General features: G+C 45.4%; 1 protein-coding gene across 2 annotated transcripts in view; it reads left to right on the top strand.

Annotated features, from left to right (window-relative positions):
* The window catches only part of ITGB5 (integrin subunit beta 5), a 124,301-nt gene that overhangs the window by 50,128 nt on the left and 49,270 nt on the right, over nt 1–24,903 (top strand). For both annotated transcript variants that reach the window (XM_019023742.4, XM_055383844.2), the window contains exons 6-8: nt 15,940–16,101; nt 17,580–17,675; nt 19,699–19,788. In XM_019023742.4, the coding sequence (XP_018879287.2) occupies nt 15,940–16,101; nt 17,580–17,675; nt 19,699–19,788 (348 nt within the window). The remainder of the gene's footprint in view (nt 1–15,939; nt 16,102–17,579; nt 17,676–19,698; nt 19,789–24,903) is intronic.

Raw genomic sequence — 24,903 nt, 5'->3', positions numbered from 1 at the left:
TGCCTGTAATTTCTTATCTTTATCCAGAGCCTATGATTGAACCTGTTTATACTTTTTTATGGTCAGAATAATGGTTTCTCTGCCAGGACCTTCTAGAAGTTGACTCTAAGTTGTTTGTTCTGAAATTGTACAGGCGGAAGTGTGATGTGTGGTTCAGACTGGAAATATGGCTGCTTTCCTCTTCTCTCAAAACAGGGCACGCCCTTGGCCTAGGGAGGACAGAGGGTGAGCAGTTGCCTGGAAGCTCTGGGTCCCAAGTTGTCAGTTATCACTTTGCTCTTCTTCATGGCTGTCAGGTTAAAGAAGTTACTTGTACATTTGAGCTTGGCTGGGTACATGCTGGCTGTACAGTATTCTATGTGCTGCTTTTTTTCGTCAGCTAGAAAATAAATCAGTGCAACCCAATGCGTTTCCCTGTTTGTCTCCACTGCTAGAGCCCTGGCACTTATCCTTTGTATTCTTTAGACAGAGTTTCTGTTTTAATCCTGATTCTCTTAATTTTGCCTGTGTTCAATTTTTAAAGCATTTATTTCCTCTCAAAAATAGTTGGATGAATAAGTCTTAAAGCAAACAAGGTAAATTTATGTATTGAATAAAATTTTTTTGGCAGGAATTGAGACCTTTATTCTTCCCTGGCCAGAATATCTTATCTAAAATGAAGACCACAGCCTCAGAGGAGCCGTGATTCTTGTTGGAGGATCCTTACCAGAATCCTACAGTATATTGGTAGGACTCTGATAAGGGTTGTTCCCATTTTACAGGGGTGGAAACTGAGTATCACAGGGACTAATTGCATTTAGTAAGGAATAGAACCAGAATATGAACCAGTTCTGTTGGTTTGAAATTCTGTGCCCTTTTTATTACTCAGTGACTGTGTGCTCTGGGAAGTAGCAATAATGCACTATTGAGTAAGGGGCACTGCATTTATTTATTTAAAACAATTTTTTTTATTTTTCTTTTTTTTTGAAAAGAGGTCTCACTCTATCGCCCAAGCTGGAGTGCTGTGGTGTTATCATGGCTCACTGCAACCTTGCCCAGCTAATTTTTTTGTATTTTTAGTAAAGACATGGTTTGTCCATGTTGGCCAGGCTGGTCTTGAAATTCTGGGCTCAAGTGATCTGCCCACCTCAGCCTCCCAAAATGCTGGGATTATAGGTGTGAGCCACTGCACACAGCCTGTTGAATTTTTTTTTTTTTTAAATAATACATTCCAAACCTAGGAAGGCACTGAATTTAGAGTCATGTTTTCCTTACTAAAGCTCTGCCTCTTCTGTTATCGGCTGCCTCCATGGAAGCCAGTTGACTTCTCCAGGCCTCAGAGAGCACATCTGGGAGATGCAGGGAGGCATGGGACTGGAGGGAGGTGATCCAGGTTGCCTTCCATCTGTGCCAGCCAGTGCCACTTCTTGCAGAGGACTTGGTCACAGCCCTGTCTCCTTTGCTCAGGGCCTTTGATTTTGCCTTTTTGTCTCTTCTGGCTCAGGCTTAAGCCTCAGACCCAGTAGAGGCTGCTGCAGACACCTGTAAAATGTGGAAAATTCCCCAGTCCCAGAGTCAGGCACAACTTTGTCAGGGTTTCCTCTTGCTTCCTCCCAGCTCCCAGTTCCTGCAGAATTGACTCGCTTTCTTTTGACTTATTGTCTGATTTCTTTTAGACCTCAGACTTGTGTCACTTTTCCAAGCATGAGTTGAGAAATACAGGAAATTGCCTTTCTTTCCTCAAGGAAGGCATCCCCCCACTCCTCAAACCTCTGCACCACCTGAAGAGAGGGACCCGCCACATGTTCTGCTTCCCGGCTGTCTGCGTTGTCTGTCTCAGCATGTGTGAGCTGCTTCTGCTAGCAGATCGCACCACGGGTTTCCGGGCCTTGATCCAGTGCCAGGCTGCCTGCTCTTCCTGTGCTGCTGTGTCTTTGGGGAAGCACCATTAAAGTACTGGATTTCTCTGGGCATTGCGCATGCAGGTGTGCAGACCCTCTGCCCTGTAGGGTTGTTGTCAGACAGGTGTGGCGCAGCTTCCCCTTGGCTTTCTATGTGGCAGAGGGCAGTGGTTTCATGTGCACTTCTGAATCCTTCTACTGTTTTGGTCTCTGAGGCGACATCCCAAGTGCAGGACTCCGTGGTTTCCTTGCTCTGCCTTCTGCTGTGAGCTGTGTTGTGGGCTCCGCAGCCCCACCGACAGCTGCTGTTCTGGGTTGAGCGGTGGGAACTGGCTGAGTCATAATTCAGTATCGTGAACAGGGCACATGGGAGAGTTTGTGTTTCTTTTTGCCCTCTAGTGTAAACAAGTCACGTGCCTGCCTTGCACCTGTGCTTAGGAGGTGTCTACACGTGCTGGTGGCTCCCTTCACTGACCAAGGCAGGGAATAATCATCCCAGGGAAAGGGTAGGAGGCCCCTTTGATGGCTGGGGCTCTGTTTTCATACCAGGTGAGAATGTCAATTTTTTATTTTAAGTCAGAGGCTCCTTCTTGCTTAGAATGTCCATTGAGCAAAGATGAAAGGAGACAGGAATTTGCTCTTGGGCTCCTGTTGCAAGGCTCTCTGCCTGTGGCCTCTACCTGTGGCCTCTGCATTCCAACCACAGTGACCTGCAGTCTGTTACTCTGACTCAGGCAAGGCCTTTGCATGTGTTGTTTCCTCTGTTTGGATACTCCATTCCTGTATTCCTGGTTTTCTTTGATACTCCTTCCCTATATTCCTGGTTTGCTTGCTTCCTTCCTTCCTTCCTTCTTTCCTCCGTCCGCTCCCTCCCCTCCCTCCCCTTCCTCCTGTCCGTCCTTCCCTCCCTCCCTCCCTCCCTCCCCATCCTTCCCTTCTTTCTCTCTCTCTCTCTTTCCTTCCTTCTTTCCTTCCTTCCTTCCTTCCTACCTCCCTCCCTCCGCTCCCTCCCCTCCCTCCCCTTCCTCGCCTGCCTCCTTCCTTCCCTCCTCTCCCTCCCTCCCTTCCCATCCTTCCCTTCTTTCTCTCTTTCCTTCCTTCCTTCCTTCCTTCTTTCTTTCTTTGTTTCCTTCTTTCTTTCTTTCAGTAGATTTTATTTTTTATAGCAGTTTTAGGTTCATAGCAAAAATGAATAGAAAATAAAGAATTCCCACAACTTCCCTCTGACCACTGCACACACAACCTCCCCCACCATCAGCATTCCACATCAGTGTGGTATATTTGTTACAATCAGTGACCCAGTCAGTGTTGACACATCATTATCAACCAGAGTCCATAGTTCACATTAGGGTTCACTCTTGGTTTGTACAGTTCTGTGGGTTTTAACAAATGTACGACAACAGGTAGCCACCATTAAATATCACACAGAGTAGCTTCCCTGCCCCGGAAGTCCCTGTGCTCCACTTGTCCATTCCTGCTTCCTCCCCCGGAATCTGTTTTCCTTTTAATGTCTAACCTGTGCCTGTTTGTGTTTCAGATTTCAGCTTCACTGTCTGTTTGTCAGAGAAGCCCTCCCTGGTGGACTTCCTTGAGTAGGTCAGGATGCCCTGGCTCCAGGCAAGCCCTTAATCACTTCTGTCCTAGTTATCATCTTATTTTTATTTATTTGAAGCATTCCTGGAATGCCTGCCTCCCTTTGAGATAGTAAACTCCCTGAAGGCAGGGACTATGTTTTTTTTTCTTATGACTATATTCCCAGCACCAGACACTGCTGGGCACATAACAGATCCTTGTTAAACATCTGGTGAACAAAGGCTTCATTCTCACAGGTGCCTTTATGCTTCTGAAGTTCAGGAATACCAGGTTCTTCTGGCCCCAAGCTTGTCCCATGCTGGATGGGACTTCCACCCTCCCATCCACCAGGCTGCCTCCATGGAATTTACAGTGCTTCATGCAAATTCATTAAAGCAGAACCAGAAGTACTATTACTTGGTAATACTTTTCCATTCAGAAAGCATTTATTGGCTGTCCAATAAATGCTCAATGGCAGGTATGGTGGAGAAAACTAAAGATAGATGAGAAGTCTCTATCCTCTGGGATTTGATTTGAGCCTGCAGATCCATTAGAAGGGAAATAAAACAACCTGTTTGGAAACATTAGATTGAACCATATAAAATTATTGATATTTATTGATGATATTTGTTATTTGCCTATTGATGTTTTTCCTGCAAAAATGGAAAATTCATATGGTTCAACCTTCTTCATTCCAAAATGTTCTATAATTCAGATTGGACTCTGTCACAGAGTACACATTAGAAATGTCATCCTGCACATTGCTGGGATTTGAGCTCAAGAGGAATGTCTGTATCCTGAGTCATAGGCCAGGATTTCTTTTTCCCAAGGAAAGAAATGCTACACTTTTGGCCTCATTAAGTTTAGCCACAGAACAGATTTTTTAAAAAATATTTCATTGCAAACAGTGGATGGAAGTAGGAAAAACAAACTAAAAAGAATGTGTATATTGTTATAAAGGGATGGAAATATGCCTGAATGTCAACATGATTCGGGAAACCAATCACAGAGACCCTCTAACCTTGTTTTCCCTTATGTGCTGTGGAGACTCCTCTGTCCCCAAGCTCAGATCTACTGTGGGAGCTGCCCACTGGCTGCCCAGGTCAGTCCCCTTTCCTTCCTCATTCCTGCCTTGAAACCTGTCCCCTCTTCCTCAGTGCTTGCCTGAAAGGTTAATGGACAGTGTTTTATTATTACATTTGAAAACATCTTGAGTACTTACTGTGTACAAGACGTCCTGTTAGGTGCTGTGGGGAAAGCAGAGTTGAAGTAGCCGTGGTGCCTGTCTCCATGAGCATCACTCTAGTTGTAGGACTGATGTATGTGTAGGATCTAAGGCACAGCCAGAGAACAGACTCTGTGGAAGGACTGGCTCCTTCAGACCCATGGTTCAGTTAGAGTATTCTTCTCTCTCAAGGGATCATCCTGGTCTCTTGCTTCCCGGTGAGGTGCTGGTGCTAATGATGCTGTTGATCACCACTGGCTGAGTGCTTTTGAGAGCCAGGCTCTGTACCAGGCATTTAACAGGGTTTCTTTCACATACTCCTTTGAAGGTGGCTTTACTATCTCCTTTGATGAGGAAACAAGCCTAGAAAGGTGAAGTAACTTCTCCAAAGTTTTACAGCCACAAAAGGCAGAACCAGAGTTGGAAACCTTATCTACCTGCTGGTATGGCTTAACCTTGACATTAGAGTATCTGCCATCTTTTGAAGTCACACAGGAACAGAGAAGTGGGAAGAGTGTGCTTCCAAAGAGAGCACAGTCCCAGTCTATGGAACCATCACAATTACCCACATGACCCAGTTTGCCAACTGTAGAATGGTACTGAAACAGTCCCAGGGGAAGAAAGTTGCATGTGCCTCTCTTTTCTGGAGCTAAGAGTTTCCTCTCTATCAGAAACAGTTATCATGTGACTCTGTCAGCCCTCAGGATTTTCCAGGGAGGCCACTGGTACTGTCCCAAGGTTAGCATGCTGATGGATATGTGAAATGCTTATCTTTGCCTCTGGCTTCCCTGTCTGTAAAATGGAAACTCTGATATCTGCCTTCTCATTCCTAATTTGGAGGGTGTCTCAGACCCATCGGCTCTGCTCCCTCGGGCTTGCTCAGATAGCACTGAGGCACGATGCTGCTTTTCACATGGTGGATCTTTTCCAGCAGAGAGAGTACATGTGCCTGGTGACTCTTCTGTGATAACTGGGGCCCCTGGGCTGCGTTGATAACAGTCTTGAGGGCCGGCCTCTTCATTTGGACAATTGTTAATTTTAATTAGGCAGATTGACCTCGGGATCAGAGAACCTAGAAATTTAAAGCTACAGTCTCTGGGATGGCATCTTTATTCCAGAACTCCCTTGTGTTTGAACTAGCAAGCCAAGCTCAGTGAGCCAGCCCATGTTCAGGCAGGCCCCACTTGTGTTTTCCGACAGCTGAGTGGGACGTTGGCTTTCCTCAGATTCCCAAGAATTGGTGGTCCGGGCCTTCCCCTGCACCTTCCCACGGGGCGTCCTTGAATCTGCCTGTCTCACTTGTCATGCTCTGCCATTGTCCATTTGCGTAAATAAGTTACTATGAAATGGACCTGGGGATCCCCAGGCTTAACATGAGCCAGTAGGAAGATTCAGCTGCCAAACACAGGCCTAATGCTCCAGGTCCAATTCAGAGCCCACAGGCCACTTTTTCAACCTAATTCCTCTGTGCAGGTCAGACCACATCCAGGGAACCATGCCTGGCCTGCCTCTGGGAGCTGTGTTTAAGACAGACATTGACAGCGAGAGAGCAGGGGGATAAGTGGGTGGTGCCGGACATGGGAACCACATCCTCAGAGGAGAGACACCATGGGAAGTAGCACGGTAACTGACCTCAGATATCATTATAAAAGAGGGAATAGACCCTTTTGGCTATTCCAGGGGATGTACTAGGGTAGCCACAGGAAAGCAGGTTGGAGTCCAATGTAAGGAAGAATTTTCTTGTTTTTTTTTTTTTTTTTTTTTTGTTCGTTTGAGATGGAGTTGTGCTCTGTCACCCAGGCTGGAGTTCAGTGGTGTGATCTCAGCTCACTGCAACCTCTGCCTCCTGGGTTCAAGCAATTCTCGTGCCTCAGCCTCCTGACTAGCTAGGATTACAGGCACGTGCCACCACACCTGGCTAACTTTTGTGTTTTTAGTAGAGACGGGATTTCATCATGTTGGCCAGGCTGGTCTCAAACTCCTGACCTCAGGTAATGCACCTGCCTTGGCCTCCCAAAGGGCTAGGATTACAGGCATGAGCCACCGTGCCCGGCCAAGGGAGAATTTTCTATCAAGGAGAGCTGCTTAGCAGTGTGGCAGTGAGTATGTGTGTGGGCCCCATACCCAGGTGGCAGATGCTGGAGGAAAGATCCCTGCACTGGATGGGAGGCTGTACAAGAACCTCTGAGGTTCCTTCCAGAATTCAGGTGCTACATGTTTTCTCTGTTTTTCTACACAGTCATCCATTGGTGCTTTTGTCCTGTTGTAGCCCCTTGGAGCCTGTCTTCTCTGGTTCTCAGCAGTGCACCCTCTAAGCTGCCCCTGTATTTGGCCACAGTGACCATGAACTCTGCTATACATGCTCATTTTATTTGCCAAGTGCAGCTGACTTTGAGCTGACTTCTTCCTGGCTCCTGTTGGCTTCCCATGGAGCCACCTTACCATATGGGTGAAAGTCAGGTGGGACAGAGACCAGGGAAAGACTGTGGAGGGTGGAGCAGAGAAGGATGGAAGCTGTTCTTGGTTCTCTGTATGAGCTTCCTTTTTTGTCAGACCTGTAGCCACAGAGTGTGACTCCTTTCAGCCTTAAGAAGCCAAATTGCTCCACAGGCTGGAAGCTTGTGTCCTCAAACTACTGAAACCAGGTCCTTTACTCCCTAACCATTTGTTTCTCTCTCTGCCAGTCCCTGTGTTCTCTGGGGCCAGATGTTGGAAGTGAACAAGCCAGCGAGTCTGTCTTCACTCCTGGGAGGAGTCCATTTTTGTTAATTTTCTCAGTGACTGGGAAGGGCTGGTCTTCCATCTCATTCCCGCTTCCCCTTTTCATGGATGACTGAGAGTGAGGTCAGATTTTAAGGAACTGAGAGGAGGAAATAGGTCTGCTAGTCTTAAAAGAGAGAGGCGAGTGATGAGAGTTTGGTGGCGTTGCAGGGTGAAGAGAAGGCTTGTTATTAGTGGGCCATGAACATATTTGTAAGCACATGGAAGGGACCAGAGGAGACAGTGACAATGGAATAAATTCTCCAAAGAGGGTGGGGTTTGCAGGGCTGCGTTTCCTCAGGGAGGGAGGAGCACTTCTTCCCTTGGGATGGTGAGATCAGAGCGAGGCTGGGAGGACATGCCAGTTTGTTTCGGACGGAGAGGAGAGTGCTGGCTGAAAGGCATCCTAGGGCCTAGGACCAGAACTGTGAGATCCTGGGAACAGGTGAAGGGAGAAGTCCTTTTACCTATCTCTGTGGGTGACGAAACAAGTGAGGTCGTTCCCTCGCATGGGTGTGGAAGCGGGAGTTGGAAATAGACCTCGTGGTGAATTTGACAGTGAACAAAGAAAAGTGACAGGACTCGCAGCCCTGACCGGATGCCTGGCTTCAAGCATCTGCGTCCAGTGCATTTCCGCCCCACGCGCTCCTGACGCTTTCATCTGAGGCTGACCTCTGTCATGTTTAGCGAAACTGGTTTTGTTTAGATTTTGGCTTTACTTAAAGACATAGAGAAAAGTTCAGCTAAATAAATAGGTCTTCTCCTTCTTTTAAAAACTATTTATAAAAAGAGAATATATTCAACATAAAAAATTAGAAAATGTAGGTAAGCAGAAAGGAAATAAGCATCACCCATAATTCTATTAATATAATCTAAAGATAAGATGATGTTTTTCTGAATTATAGATATAAGTGACAGTTTTTCAACTCTATGGAAATACTATGATGATAACTATTAATTACTATTTATCCCATACCAGATACTGAGTGGGGTGCTCAATGTGTATCATCTTCTTTAATTCTCTCAACAACCCTATTTTTTCAATACTATTATTACCTCCCTCTTATAAACAAGGAAGCTGAGATAGGGAAAGATTAAGTAAGTTGTCTAAGATCACAAAAACAAGATAAGGGAGACATGGGACCGAAATCAGATTAGCCAGATACCTGAGCCCATGCACCTAAATTCTGTGTGAATACTGCTATTAAATAAAAAAGTATTTGGGCCCAGTGTGGTGGCGCATGCCTGTAATCCCAGCACTTTGGGAGGCCAGCACTGCGATGGCTTGAGCCTAGGAGTTCAAGACCAGCCTGAGCATCGAAGTATAATTGATGTACCATGAGCTACACATATTGAAAGTGTACAGTTTAACAAATTTTGACATTTATGTACACTCACGAAAGCAACTCTGCAATCAAGGTAACAAACATATCCTTCACCCCTAAAAGTGTATTTGTGCCCCTTTATCATCATTTCTTCCTCCTCTCCCTCCTGCCTCCCTTACCCTAGGCAATGAATTTGCTTTCTGTCACTACACACTAGACTGCATTTACTCAAATTTCATATGCCTAGTATACACTCTTTTTTTTGCCTGCCTTATTTCCCTTAGCAGTTATTTTGAGATTCATTCACGCCGTTAGTGTATCCATTCATTCCTTTTGTTGCTGAGTAGTATTCCATCACATAGATATGCAACAGTTTATGTATCCATTCATCTGTTGATGGACATTAGTTTTTGCCTGTTATGAGAGAGCTGCTGTAAATGTTCATGTTCATGTCTTTGTATGGACGTATGCTTTCATTTCCCTTGGGTCAGTACCCAGGAGTGGGATGGTTGGGTCATATGGTAGGTCTTTAACTTTTTAAGAAACTGCCAAACTGTTTTCCAAAGTTTCACGCACATCCCTGTGAAGAGACCACCAAACAGGCTTTGCGCGAACAATAAAGCTTTTTAATCACCTGGGTGCAGGCGGGCTGAGTCTGAAAAGAGAGTCAGCGAAGGGAGCTGGCGGGGGCGGGGTGGGGGGGTGCTGTTTTATAAGATTTGGGTAGGTAGTGGAAAATTACAGTCAAAGGGGGTTGTTCTCTGGCTGGCAGGGGTAGGGGTCACAAGGTGCTCAGTGGGGGAGCTTTTGAGCCAGGATGAGCGAGGAGAAGGAATTTCACAAGGTAATGTCATCAGTTAAGGCAAGGACTGGCCATTTTCACTTCTTTTGTGGTGGAATGTCATCAGTTCAGGCAGGAACAGGCCATTTTCACTTCTTTTGTGATTGTTCACTTGCTGCGGGCCATCTGGATGTATACGTGCAGGTCACAGGGGATACGATGGCTTAGCTTGGGCTCAGAGGCCTGACACAAAGAACATTTATCATTTTACATTCCTACCAGCAGGGTGTGAGGGTTCCGGTCTCTACATATCTTTATCAACATTTGATGTGGTCAGTCTTAAATTTTAGATACTTTAAAGGCATGTGGTAGGATCTTATTGTAGTTTTGAATTAATACAAGGCTTTTAAATTGTTTAGCATGCAATAATTTATATTCCCTGTAACAGTTGTATAGCTTCACATATCAATTAGTAAAAGGAGAAGAGAAGAAATGTAAAAATTATTACTGGTCCTGGAATAATAATTACAGGTTCCCTTTATAGTCCCTTTTGTGTGTTAACTATAATACTTTTTAATACATTCTGTCTAAACCTAGCAGCAGCTCTGCAAAGCAGGCTTATTTCCATTTTACAGATGAAGAACTGAGGCTGAGAGAGGTGAAGTGACTGACTGAGGGGTCCACAGTTAGAATAGAGCAAAGATTTGACCTCAGAATCTGTTCCAAAGCTGATGTACTCTGGCCCTCATGCTATATTCCATTTGTAGTTCATTGTTTTTTTGTTTTGTTTTGTTTTTCAATCCACTTTCCCACTTTTGCTTCCTTCCCCAAACGTGGAATACAGAACTCAAGCCTTCAAAACAGCTAGCTCTGCCAGCCAACCCAACAATAAGGGAAATTATTTTTAATGTAAATACTCTGTGGAGTCACCACTTGTAAAGCCTCCAAGCCTGAAAGCCTGGGTGATGAACGAGCATGTCCTGACTCATTCGCAGCAGCCCAACCTCTGGGCCAAGTTAACACCATTTACATAACAAGAGCCCACTTCACAGAAAACAGAATTATTATTCTTATGCTGAGCCATCCTTCACTTGTGGAGCTATTTCCATTTTAGATGCAACCTTCCATTCAACAAACATTTATTTTGGATCCAGCAGCCACAAGTTGAGAGCCCATCATGAACCAGGCACGTTTATGAATTATCCCATTTATTACATGCACAGTTCTTCTCTGTATACGAATGTGGGCAAGAGTTTGGTCATCTGAATCTGGCTTCGCTGGCCCTTGCTAATTGATGGGCTGGTCACTTCATCTCTCTGAACACCAGTTTCCTTACCTATGAGATCGCAATATATTACCTATGTCACAAAGGTTGCAGTGAAGATTAAGTGGAATAATGGAAGTGCACAATACATGTTTTATATTATTATTCCTGTTCTACTGATAAGAAAAAAGCTTTTGAGGTGTTGAATAGTTGGCTGAAACTGCACAGGTAAGTAGGGGCAGCAAGAAAATTCACATGCTCATCAGAAGGCACCCAAATTCCACATTGTTCTGTCTTCTTACTGCCACCCCACTTTGTGTCCCCACAAGACCCTCAAGAAGCTGGTGTGGAGGAACTGGAGACTGAAGAAGTTAAATGACAGAGCCACATTCAGAGCCCAGTTTTGCAGAAGTTGTGCCCGCCTATTAAAGACAACTTGGAAAATAATGGGAAAACAAAAAATTGTCTATAACCTTAACCCCAGTCCCAACCCCAACCACATTATGGGGTATTTTGTTCTCTTAATGGAGAGTTATGCTTGTTTCTTAAGTAGTTTGTAATCACACTATAACTATAGTGCTGAATTCTTTGTTTTCATCTTATATTGTAGATATTTACATATAATTTTATACTTTCTATGAATAATTTCTGATGGCTGTAGAGGAGATATCTGAGTTTATTTACCTTTTCCAGCACAGTAGGATATTCATGGCTTTCCCTTTTTCTCACTATTAATAAAAATACTGTCGCATATATTTCAGAATACTTCTTGTGGATAGATTCCCCTGAAGTAGAATCACTGAGTCAAGGATAATTTACACAGAGTAAAATTGACCCTTTTTAGGTATAAAGTCTTATAGCCACCCCCACAATTGAGATATGGATTATTTCCATCACCCCGGAAAGTTTCCCAGCATGCCTTTGTCATCCATCTCCTCCCATGACCCTAAGCCACTTTGGCAACTACTGATCTGTTTTCCGTACCTGTATTTTTTCCTTTTTCTGGATACCATATGAATGGAATTAGCCTTTTGAGTCTGGCTTTTTGCCCTTAACGTAATGCTTTGAGATTCATCCGTGTTGTGGTGTGTTATCAGTAGTTTGTTCCTTTTTATTGCAGTGTAGTATTTAATTGTATGGATGTATTATGATGTGTCTGTTGATTACTGATGGATATTTGGGTTGTTTCTAGTTTATGATGGTTGCGAATAACATTTTTATAAATATTTGCATATAGGTTTTTATTTGAGCATAAAGTTTAATTTCTCTTGGGTAAATACCAAAGAGTGGAATTGCTGGATTGATAGTAAGTGTATATGTAACTTTGTAAGAATCTGTCAAACTGTTTTCCAAAGTTGGTGAAACATTTTGTATTCTCTTAGGCAATTATGAGAGTTCTAATCTTTCCACTTTTTTTTTTTTTTTTTTTTTTGAGACGGCGTCTCGCTCTGTTGCCCAGGCTGGAGTGCAGTGGCATGATCTTGGCTCACTGCAAACTGCGCCTCCCAGGTTCACGCCATTCTCCTGCCTTAGCCTCCCGAGTAGCTGGGACTACAGGCACCCACCACCACGCCCAGCTAATTTTTTGTATTTTAGTAGAGACGGGGTTTCACCGTGTTAGCCAGGATGGTCTCGATCTTCTGACCTCGTGATCCACCCACCTTGGCCTCCCAAAGTGCTGGGATTACAGGCATGAGCCACCGCGCCAGGCCTCGTTCCACATTTTTATCAGCACTTGATACTGTCAGAGTTTGTTTGTTGGTTTGCTATTCAAATACGGATCTAATGGCTATCTTGCTGTGGTTCAAATTTGCATTTCCTTAATGACTAATGATGTTGAGAACCCTTTCGTGTGCTTGTTTCCACCCATATCTCTTCTTTGGTGAATTGTCTGTGCAAATCTTTTGACCACTTTTTAAATTCCGTTGTTTGGGTTTTTTCTTAGTGACTAATGACAGTTCTTTATATATTCTGTAAACAAATCCTTTATCAGATTTTAATTTTTTCAAATATTTTCTCCCAGTCTGTGCCTTGTCATTTCATTTTCTCAACAGTATTTTTCAAAGAAGGTTTTGAACAAATAAGTTTTTGTTTTGATGAAGCCCAGTTCATCAACTTTTTATCCTATGAATCATCTTATCTAAGAAATCTTTGCCTATGTCACAGTCACAAAGATTTTCTCCTAGGTTTCTTTCAGAAGTTTTATAGCTTTAGGTCTACGTTTAGGTCAGTGATCCACTTTGAGTTAATTTTTGTGTGTGATGAGACATATGGGTTGAACTTCATTTTTTTTTGCATATGAATATCCAGTTCCAGTATTTGCTGCTGAGTTGACTAGATATGTGTGGATCTATTTTTGCTCTATCTATCCCATTCCACTGATCTATGCATTCTGTCATTGCATATATTTTGTCATGACCATAGCCTTGATTACTGTAGCTTTGTAATAAGTCTTGACCTAAGATACGAAGTCCTCCAACTTTGTTATTTTTCAAAATTGTTTTGCTAGTTTCCATTGCTTACAATTTCATATAAATATTATAATCAGCTTGTCATTTTCTCAAAAAGGCCTTCTAGGCTTTTGATTGTGATTGTGTCAAATCTATAAACCAATTTGCAGAGAGATGGTGTCTCAACACCATTGGCTCTTCCAATCCTGAAATGATATCTCTGTCCATTTATTTAGGTTTCTGATTTTCCTTAAGGTTCTTAATACAATTTGTCAAATTAAAAGTTGGTTTTCTGCTTCCTTGCTAGGGTGTTGAGCACATGGCTGTGCCCTTTTGGATAACAGATTCACATGTTTCCTGCAAAAAACTCTACTAGTTTATACTTTCTCTCTATTGTATTTTATTTCCCAAGCATCTGGCTCCCTCTTTTCCACAATCCATGGCTTATAATGCATTGCCTTATTTACTTAATAGGTTTTAACTCTTTATCAAAATATACACACCAAAAACTATAGTTATATATATAGTTTATATATATACTATACATCTTGATAAATGCTCGTAAGGTCAAGAAACAGAACATCACCAGCACCTTGAAAGCCTCTTTGTGACCCCTTCCAGTCCTGACAGCAAGGAGAACCACTATTCCAACTCCTACCCATAAGTAGTTTTGTTATGGCTTAGCATTTCATTGCAGTAAGGGACCTTCTAGGCTTCTCACTCCAGGTTCCTAAAATGTGTCTGGCCTCCTCACTGTGCTCCTTTCCCTTCTGAGCTTCTGTTAGCGCTTAGAATGCCCACTTCCTCTTCTGCCTTCTCCCTTCTTATTCCTTCTTTCAGCTTCCGGTAATTTTTTTTTTAATTATTTGTTTTTATTTTTATTTATTTATTTTTTTACAGACAGGATCTTGCTCTGTTGCCCAGGCTGGAGCACAGTGGCATGATCATAGCTCACTGCAGTCTCCAACTCCTGGGCTCAAGTGATCCTCCTGACTTGGCCACCTGAATAGTTGGGATGACAGGTGCACATCTCCATGGCTGGCTAATTTTTTAATATTTTTTGTAGAGATGGGGTCTCCCTATGTTGCCTAGGCTGGTCTTGAACTCCTGGCCTCATGCCGTCCTCTCACCTCAGCCTCCCAAAGTGTTGGGATTCTAGGTGTGAGCCATCCCACCCTCTTTCAGCTTCCTTGAAGTGTCCTCCTCATTTTTTCCAGCTCAGTTTAAGTTTCGTCTGTGCTGGGAAGCCTCTCCCTCCTCCTCCTCTCCCTGGCTTCCATTAGCATTGGACTTTCCTTCATTAACACTCCTGTCATGGTGTATTGAAGTTGCTGTTTCCATTTGACTATAAGCTCTTTGAGGTCTGGAACTAGCTTTTATGTGGACCCAGTGCCTTCTGTGGGGCCTGGCATGCAGTAAGAGATCAGTGATTGAATGCTGGATGAATATTGAGTGTCTAGGAAACTGATTCTCCAAAAGGCTAATCCCTTTGTTCACTGTAGGTCTCCTGGCTGTCAGTCCTCACTGGCTTCTTTTCAAACTTCTTTTCCTCCTCATGTTGGCGGGCTCTTTTGTGATTTATTTATTTTTTATTTCCATGCCGCCTCTAGAGCAAGTGAGAAAATATCATAGCTCTTTTAGCTGTTTTATCCACCATTATGATGATAAGTAAGAGAGGATGATACCCTCTACTCTTCATCTGTTGTAAGAGAGCAATAGCTTTTAACCTGTAAGGTCTGTGAATCCAGTCTCCTATTTCAGTAGCAAGTGTGCAGGTATAGAAGACTGTCAGCAGTGTTTAAATCCTTCATTTATTCATGCTGCTACCGACGCATTTTGGGATGCCCGTTCACCATTACTATGAAGGCGACCATATCCCAGTGTTTCTTGCTCTGTATCAAGGTCTAGCTGCTCCTAAAAATGATGACTGGGAGTGTTTTTGTGTAGAGTTGGTACCACAGTGGCAGAGTATGAAAAATGTAGAGTCCTTCCTTTCCAATACAGACTGTATTCAGCTGTGCCTCCATCTGAATTCTGGATAAATTTCAGATAGTGGAGCAGTAAAGGGAGAAAAGGGATCTGATTGACTTTAAAAACCAATGTGGCTTAAATAACAATTGGAATGGTTTATATCTACCAGAATAGACGGCAGGTTTTACAAACCCTCAAAAGACAAACCCATCTGTTGGTCATTGGAGTGCTCTGTTCTGATTGACTCAGGTCTAATGGGGGGACTTAACAATCTTAACCATCATCTTAGACTAGCCCAGCCAGCCAGGGGATGTTGTTGGGGGAAAGGTTAAAAGTTGTTCTGGGGAAGGAAGAATAGCTGAGGCCAAAAGGGGAAGCATCCAGGAGGAGCAGCTCTCCGGGGTCATCAGTGAAAGGAGCAGAGAAGAGTATGATGGGCTGGAGGGAGGGGGTTTCAGGTGCATGGGCCAAAGTGGGCAAAGACTTGGACATTTGTCTGTGTGCATCTGGGCTTCCCTAGTCCAGGCTGTGTCTCTTCAGAGCCTCTGTGGAATCCCTCCCCAGTGGTTTTGTGAGTGTGCCCCAGGTACACATGGCAAGGGGAATGCCTCTGATTCAGGCCATGACTCCTGGAGAGGGGCCAGTGCCCTGCATGACCAGGGCAGGACTGGGCAGAAAGACTGGTGTACCCATCCACCTTCTGTCCTTCAGGAGAAGATTGGCTGGCGAAAGGATGCACTGCATTTGCTGGTGTTCACAACGGATGATGTGCCCCACATCGCATTGGATGGAAAATTGGGAGGCCTGGTGCAGCCACACGATGGCCAGTGCCACCTGAACGAGGCCAACGAGTACACTGCATCCAACCAGATGGTGAGTGCCGGGGAACAGATCCCCCCTCCCTGTCGCCTCTCTTGTGACCCTGCCCGTGGTCTTAGTACTTGCCCAGCCTTGAAACCTTCCTCTGGCCCTCAGTATTCACTGGCTTTCTGATCCATTCTTGGGGTTGGGTTTCATTATTCAATCTTCTCCAGCTGGGTTTCCGGAACTCCTAATTGACTTACAACATTTCTCAGGGATTTCTGTAGCTGGTTCATCTTTCTGTCAATGTGCGTCTAAATGGGAAGTGTTTGGTTGGGATACGGGTGGCCCAGGGGAAACAGGATAGATCTCATAGTGGGGAGGGTGTCTTAAAGGAGGGTGGGTGCTGTGCCCCTGCAGAAGTCACAACTGGTATAGAAGTTATGGGGCAGGACTTCCTGACTTCTAGACATGGGCTCCCAGAGGTGGTGAGTTGCCTGTCAGTGTTAGTGGTGGTGGGCAGAAGTGTTCTGCATGGAATCAGAGGTCCCAAGGACCATCTACTCCCAACACTCTATAACCACAACTATGCAATTTAAAAGAATTTGTGCAAAATTTCAAAGATATATAATAATAGACCAGTAAAATGAACCCTACATGCCCATCACCCAGACCCAACAATGATCAAGATCTTGCATACTCACTGTGCAATTTTCCTGCCAAAATCTGCGTCCTTTTCTTTCTCAAATCCATTCTGGTGGCCAAAGAGGAATTCTTCCCAATTTTCTTCCTTAGAGAAGCCCATTTTCTCCAGTTTCAAGAGGTGGTCAGTGCCCAAGCCTTCCATCTTGTTTAGGAATAATGGAATCTGAAAAAAGGACTATAACTGTAGGACCTCACCAGATGCGGACCCCTGTACCCATCATTAGTCCTCAAAATCCCTCAGGACACTGTTAAACTGCCTCTTAGCTTCCTCTCTTCTTCCTCTTTCTGCACCCCTGCCCCATGGCCCAACTTTTAGTCCAGAGCTCGGCACCGTCCTCTGCCCATCTGAGCCACAAGCAGGATGAAGCAGGACCTGTGGGGGATGTTGGCAGACCTAAGCTTTAGGCATAGGAGAAGGAAAATAGGGCAAGGAGGCAGGGAGGAAAAGTCTTAGAGGAGAGAGGAAAGGTAAGAGGCACTGATGACAGAGGGTAGGATGTGATGGCTGTTCTCTAGGGCGTCCCCACTAGTCCCCCTCCCTGCTGAAAGGATGGAGACACAGACAAGATATGCAAAACCTCCACTCATCACCTCTCCACTCTGGGGTGAGAGGAGTGAATCTAGTTTGGTGAATGCCAGAGGGTCCTTTCCTTGAGGGTCTCCTCTACTCAGTTCCTTAGTTCAGGAGCTACCAAGAAGGCTTAGTTATTAAGGGACTCTAAGGGGCCACCTAAGGAAAAGCTGCTTCCCTGGCAAATGCTGGCTGCTGACTGTGCATTGGAGCCAGGTGCTGGTATCTACACCTGTTAGGAATGTCATAGCCTTGACTTTTGCCTTGGCCCTAGGACTATCCATCCCTTGCCTTGCTTGGAGAGAAATTGGCAGAGAACAACATCAACCTCATCTTTGCAGTGACGAAAAACCATTATATGCTGTACAAGGTATGCTGGGAGGGAGGGAGGCTAGTGATTTGTGGGGTGAAGGGGGTGGTGAGGAGTGTTTACAACTCTGCCTATATGGGGGAAATTCAAAGGAGGGGTGGAATATAGCCCAGTCTTGATCTAATGGAAAATAATAGGAGGAAACAATTAAGCATTCGCATAGCAGTGAATACCTTACAAGAAATTTGAACATATAGTATCTAATTTGATTCTGAGAAAAACCTTGAAAATAGCATGAATTCCCATTTTTTGGGTGATGAATTGGAAACAGAGAGGCACACTCTACTAGAAAAGGAAAATATAAAATGAAATGAAGATATACACAAAGAAAAGTAAGGCATCTCATCAGGCTACGTCACTAATCTCTGTATTCCAGAGCTTTATGCCTGAGCCTGCAGACTATAGGAGACCAGTGGGCTAGTCTGGCGCAGAAATTCCCAAAGAAACCAATAAATGTCCTGAGTGAATACAGCAGTCTGCATATGGATCTGTTCCATTTAAAGAAACTGTTCCTGGGTCACCCTGGACTGCCGCATTTAGTCTGGGGCAGGAATTCCCAAAGAAACCAATAAGTGTCCTGAGTGAATAGAGCAGTCTGGGTATGGATCTGTTCCGTCTAAAGAAACTGTTCCTGGGTCACCCTGGACCATCTTCCAAAACTCCCCACATGAACGTGCTCCTTCTCACAATCACAGATGAGCCAAGTTTGAATTACAGATCTCCTCGGTGTGCTCATGTAAGCTAAATGTAAACTCGTCTCTGAGATTCTTTTACGTGATGAAGCAATGAGAACTTAATCTGGAATCCCTCTTCACCCTCCACCCCCAGAACAGCTGGCCGTAGTTCCCTCTCCTTCTTGCTCTGGAATGTCCACAAAAGAACCTTTGTCTGATTGTGTTTTTCTATTGCTCCTGCCTGAGATTATCACTGATAAAATGCCACTTATATTTTCTTGAGTTCTTTATCCTCCTTTAGTTCAAATCAATGTTAGAAGATGAAACAAGGGAAAAGGATTGTTTTTCTTTTTTTGTTTAGTGGAAGATAGCAGGATAAAGCCTATTCAGGGCATGGTGGTGTGTGCCTACAATCCCAGCTACCGGGGAGGCTGAGGCAGGAGAATCTCTTGAACCCGGGAGGCAGAGGTTGCCATGAACCAAGATTGCACAACTGCACTCCAGCCTGGGGGACAGAGCGAGATTCTGTCGCAAAAAAAAAAAAAAAAAAAAAGCCTATGCACTTACAAATAACGTTTTATGTTTTTAGAGGGCTCAATTGCACAGACTGTATTGGGTTTCCAGATATTTCCAGAGGGAAGAAGTCCATACTGGCTTAAGCATCCTTCCTCAGAGCTGAATACGCCTTGCTTGGGGGAGGAAGCCCATCCAGTCCCAAGGCAGGCAGAGGGTGGTAGATGTCTCTGTCACTGTTAGAAGTGGAAGACTCAGGAGTTAGTACAGATGAAAGAGGAAAGGTGGGTACTTCAAGGCTGCCCCTTTGCCACAGGACCTCAGAGGTCCGTGGGAGGGCACCATTCGTATCTCTCAGCTTCCTATTAAAGAAAGGGTCTATACTTGAGACCCTTGGAAAGTTGCCCTTTTCACGCCTTCTGAACTGATTGAGCAGATCCTGAAAGCTGAACCTGTGAATACCTCAGAGACCGGGGGAGAAATGGCAAGAAACTGTCAGGAGCTGTCGACCTTAGAAGATGGGCTTTTAGAGAGCTGTCTGTTACCGTGGGAGGGGTGGGGTCTCAAGACATTATCTTTTAGAGAGAGATCTTGTGAGCCCCTTTCCTATGGATCTATAGGGCTGAATATTCCACAGCCTACTGCAACAACTCTTCCTCTGTGCCATTTCTTCTTGCTTTTCCCTGTGGGATCTTCTTTAGTTCATGGTGGGAGAAGGTGGCAGGATGTGGTTCTAGGAGCCTTTACTGTTCTAGCCTTTACTGTATAGCAATGCTCACTCTGATGGTTGGCAGGGCAAAATGAACTTATTTCTTTTCTTTACTTTTTTTCCCAAGAATTTTACAGCCCTGATACCTGGAACAACGGTGGAGATTTTAGATGGAGACTCCAAAAATATTATTCAACTGATTATTAATGCATACAATGTAAGTCATCAGTTTCTTCCCCCACTGCCACCTCCCTTCCACCCCCTCCCACTGAGGCCCTGCAGCTGCCGCGGGCTCAGGTGGGCAGTTGTCTGTGCTGCTCTTCTTGGCTCTGCTCCCCCATCCCCTTGAGTTTGGTATCTTCTTCCTGCTTCACTCAGGGTCAGGGTGGAGAAACCCATCCTTGCTTGATGAGTCTCCCTCTCACCTCTGCCATCTTGACTCTCATCTGCAGATCTCAGTGAGCCAAGGAGTGGCTCAGACTCAGGCTGGTGGCCTGGGAAGTGCTTAGGTTCTGACACCTCACATAGGCAGGCAGTGGTATTCTCCACCTACCCAGTGCCCAGGCTAACGCTGCCACTGTATTCTCTGCCTGAGGGAGCAGAGCATCCACCAGCCACAGGACCACACTGCAAGAAGTGAAAAGTTCGCACACTGAGCTCACCTCACAGTGGCAGGGCGGGAATCCCTCAGGCTCATGGAGCTCAGGATAGAGCTGCAGACTAACATGGGAGAATCGACAATCCATTTTTTTATTTTTGTTTTTAATTTAAAAATATATATAGAGAGATGAGATCTCACTATGTTGCCCTGGTTGGTCTGATCTTGAACTCCTGGAAGCAGTCCTCCCACCTCAGCTTCCCAAAGTGCTGGCTTTACAGGCATGAGCCATCATGCCTGGCCAAAGAATCAATGTTTTTGCCTACCTACTTAAGATGTGATTGTAATGAAGTCCTTTCAGAGAGTTTGTGAATGGGGCTATTAAATTCTGTGCTATTGTAACATATCATGTGAAATTGGCCCTAATATAGTAAGTGTAAGTTCTTATAGATGTGGTTTAGGAATCACTTTCACATTCCAAGCCACGCATCCACAGACTCACCTCCCAAGCCTTTCTCTTTCCTACCCTCCTTTCCCTCGATTCATAACACCCCAAAAGTACTTGACTCAGACCTACCTTCTGTCAGGCAAACGGCAGGCAGAGCTCTTGTGTTGGGAAGTGTGGACCCTCTGCTATCCCTTCCCTTGTGGGTCCCAAGATGGTTATGGCATCCATTGCCTACCCACCTGCTCAAGGGGCCAGGTAATTTCTAAATTGGCATTCAGAGTGCATCTTCCTGTTAAAACTAAGTTATACATAGACTAAGTGTGGCTTAAGTAACATTATTAATCCTAAACTTAGGTAAAATAGGTTTTTCTGGCTAACCTGGGAACCTAACGAATCAGTACGGCATCACACATCTGTGAGAAAAGTCATCTTGCCTTCCCAGCAGTGACTGATTACAAATGAGTATTTGGAGCTGGGCCTTTCCCAATGTTGGCCTTGTCCACCTTCCGATGTGGCCCTGTTTTGAGTTGCAAAGTACTGCCCAGCTAGGGGGAACCCTGGGGCTTGGGGTGTCGCCAGCCCTGCACTTAGTTCCCTGGAGCCTCAGTGTCCTGAAGGCAACCGGGTGGGCAGCAGTGAGGATTTTTGGCTTGTTTTTACTCCCTTTCTTCCCCCTTCCCACTGCTCCCATCTCCTGTTGTAGCCAAGGGTCCTCTTGCTCTCACAGATTCAGATACTCCTGGAACTTCCTATTGTGAGAAACTGAAGACTTCCTTCTCTCCTACCCCATTGCCCACATACTAACATCCTCTTTTCTGTTCTCTGGCCCTTAGAGCCTCACCAGATCCCATAGGCACTTCAGAACCCAGAGTGCAGTGAGACAGGGTTTCCTAATTAACTTTACACTGTAGTGCCTTTCAGATTCCACGGTGAGTGATTTGCTTTACACTTCAGGAAGAGGGGGAACACGTAAGCTGGTTATGTGGGCACAATAGGTCTGCTGAAGTGCGACACCCAGAGAGGGTTTGGGATGTGAGCCTGCATGGGAAGGAGGGGGCAGGCCTGTGAATGTCACCCTCTTTCCTGGGGTGAGCTGGTGTGAGCTGTGAGCCGCTTGGGTCTCAAGCTCTGGACACTGAACTAAGAGAACCAAATCAAGAGCCAGAACCCCTGCCTTGCCACTCTCCCCTTCCCTCTGAGGATGCCAGAGCTGGGAGACCCCACAGGGCAGAAGGTGCACTGCTGCTGGACCCACTCTCACAGGCAGGGAGGCCACCGCTTGCCTCCTGCTGAGTCAGGGCCTTTGGGAAGAAATGGCTGAAGAGCAGCTCATCTGGGCTCTGTTGAGTGGGGTGAGGTCCCTCTTTAAGGCTTCTGCGGCGGGGCCACTTGTCAGCATTTCATCGTCAGCCACCTCCTGAATTCAGAGCTCTGGGGCTCCCCAAGAGCATTGGCTGGTGAAGGCCCAGGCCCCCTGCTCCTAGCGGCTTTGATGTCAGAGGGCATCATGGCGCACAGTTCCATAGACCTGGCTGGGCAGCCTTGCAGCAGCAGGGAAGGCACACTGCTCAGCCAGCTTCTATGTGACTGGTGGGTTCTGCGTGTCTGTGCTTCTGCTGGGACCGCTGAAAACCAGGGAGCAGGAGGCTTTCTTATTGGTTCCATGCATGGGATCTCATAAGTACTTAGCCCTGAGCAGGATTTCTCATATATCTACATTCATTTTCCTAGTGGAAATCCAGGTACCCAGGATCAAGGAGTGACAAGGGAAAGCATTCCCTGTGTGGTAGGCAGAGGCCAGGAGAGGAGTGTGGATCCCTCCCTGCTGATGGGGAGTGGGGAGCAGGGATGAGTACAGGGAACAGTTGTTCTGGGCTGGAGCTGCTTTTGGAACCTGGCATGAATTCCCAGAGGAACTGTGGGAACCTAGCACTGTCGCTTGATTCTGCGAGTTAAACTGGTTCCTGTAAGTAAACATGTTGTGAAATGAAGCTGATGACTTATGAATGAATTTTGAAACTCAGCACTTTTAAAAACGAGTGATTATGACCAGGCGTGGTGGCTCACACCTGTAATTCCGGTGCTTTGGGAGGCCAAGCTGGGAGGATCACTTGAGGCCAGGAGTTTGAAATCAGCTTGGTCAACATAGCGAGACCTAGTTTCTACAAAAAATTTTGTAAAAATTAGCTGGGCATGCTACTTGGGAGGCTGGGGCAGGAGGATCGCTTGAGCCCGGGAGTTCAAGGCTGCAGTGAGCTATGATCGTATCACTGTGCTCTAGCCTGGGTGACAGAGTGAGACTCTGTCTCTTTTTTTTTTTTTTAATTGGAAAAGAATTGTAAAGCCTTATTGACATATAATTAACATACAGCAAACTGTACTGATTTAAAGTGTATAATATGAGTGTTGGCACAGGTATACACCTGTGAAACTGTCGCCACCATAGAGATACTGAACATGTTCATTATTCCAAAAAGTGACCCTTGATAATTCCCTTCTTCCACCCCTCCCTTCAGGTGAAATTTAAAATATATATATTAAATATAGAAATGTAAAACTGCAAGATATTTGAAGCAAGTTCAGTTGGTCAAAGCCATGTCAGGGGTATGTTGGTTTTCTGTGTTGATTAGAACCTGTGATACTGTGGTACGATAAGATATATATATAGGTCTCTGCCCCTAGTTCCTAATATAAAGCCCCTAAAACCTTTATAGATAAGGACACTAGGAGAATCTTTTGTTATTATATTTGGTCTTTAACACTGGTTCCCGACACAGAGTTTCCAAGACCATTGTAGTTTCCTGGGTAATAGGAACATCTTTTGTTCTAATGAGGTGACTCTTGGGGGGCACTCCTGGACAGCCTCAGGATGGGGGCTGGTTGCCAGGGGAACCAGCCATGTGATTAGAGGGTTGGAACTTTCAGCCCCACTCCATGACCTCTGGGGAGGTAGAGAGGGGCTGAAGGTTGAGTGGATCACCAGTAGCCAGAGATGTGACCAGTCATGCCCATGTAATGATGCCTCCAGGAAAACCCGGAAGGCCTGGATTTGGAGGGCCTTGGGAAAGCTGTGGGACAGGTTCCTGGAGAGTGGCACCAGAGAGGACAGGGAAGTTCTGCACCCTCCTCACACACCTTGCCCTGTTTCTCTTCATCTAGCTGTTCATCTGCAGCCTTTATCTCTTATTCATACATGGGTAAGTGTAAACAAACTGTGTCCCTGAGTTCTGTGAGCCATTCTAGCAAATTGATGAAAGAAGGAAAGGGGTCATGGGAATTTGAATTTATAGCCGATCAGTTGGAAGTATAGATGACAACCTAGTACTTGTGATTGGCATCTGCGGTGGGGGCAGTCTTGTGGGCTGAGCCCTTCACCTGTGGGACCTGACACTATGTCCAGGTAGATAGTGTCAGAATTGTGCTGAATTAGAAGATAACCAACCAGTGTCCAGTAGAGAATTGCATGGTGTGTGGGGGAAAAATCCTCACATCTGGTGTCAGAAGTGTTGTGTTGAGTGGTGTGTGAGAGTAGAGTAGGAAAAACAGTTTGGGTTTTTCCTTCCAAGTACTCATCTTACTTGCTCCTGTCCTGGCCAACGGGAAAGGCTGGGCTGGGCTTCAAGCTCCTTGCACTTGGACTTTTCCCAACTTTGAGCCCCAGCACGGGCCCCTGGTCCATGTGGGGTGTGCCGGGGCAGCAGGAGAGGTTTTCGTCAGCTCTGCTCTCCTTTCACCTGCTCCGCATCCGGCCTGAGTCCAGTCGCAGCTCTCTCCAGACCGCTTGTGTTTCTGTCACCTCACCGTCCGAGTGGTTTGTGTTGGATTTCATGAGTCATGCAACACATGACTAAGTGTGGGTGTTGGCTTTTACCTCCCCTAGAGTGCTGGCAGACCATCTGTGGGGACATTCTGAGCAGATTTGGGTTGGAACATATGTAACAGATGCAATGGCTGTGGTATTTGGTCAGGCTGAGGAGGGAGCAAAATGGAAAGGGTATGTTTAATTTCATGTCTTGTAGAATCAAGTCTGGTGTACACATCTCTCAGAGTGTGAAATCTTCAAGTTGGATTTATGCATTTTTTCTTGCTGTGCCAAATTCTTCACTGTGAGAAATCACCAACTCTTCCCAAGGGAGTTTGGCAATGTGGTGCTTTGCTCTGTAATAAGTGCTGGTGAGAGAATCCCCTCCTGAGCTCAGCCGTGGAGCCCTGGGTCCACACGTGCAGAGGGGGCTGGCCTCATGTTGCACCCACCCAGAAAGGCCTCTTTTCAGTGTGGGAGCGAA

The sequence above is a fragment of the Gorilla gorilla genome, chromosome 2, assembly GCF_029281585.2.
Source record: "Gorilla gorilla gorilla isolate KB3781 chromosome 2, NHGRI_mGorGor1-v2.1_pri, whole genome shotgun sequence".
NCBI lineage: Eukaryota > Metazoa > Chordata > Mammalia > Primates > Hominidae > Gorilla > Gorilla gorilla.
The sequence above is the reverse complement of the archived record's forward strand: the minus strand, read 5'-3'. Positions and strand labels throughout refer to the sequence as shown.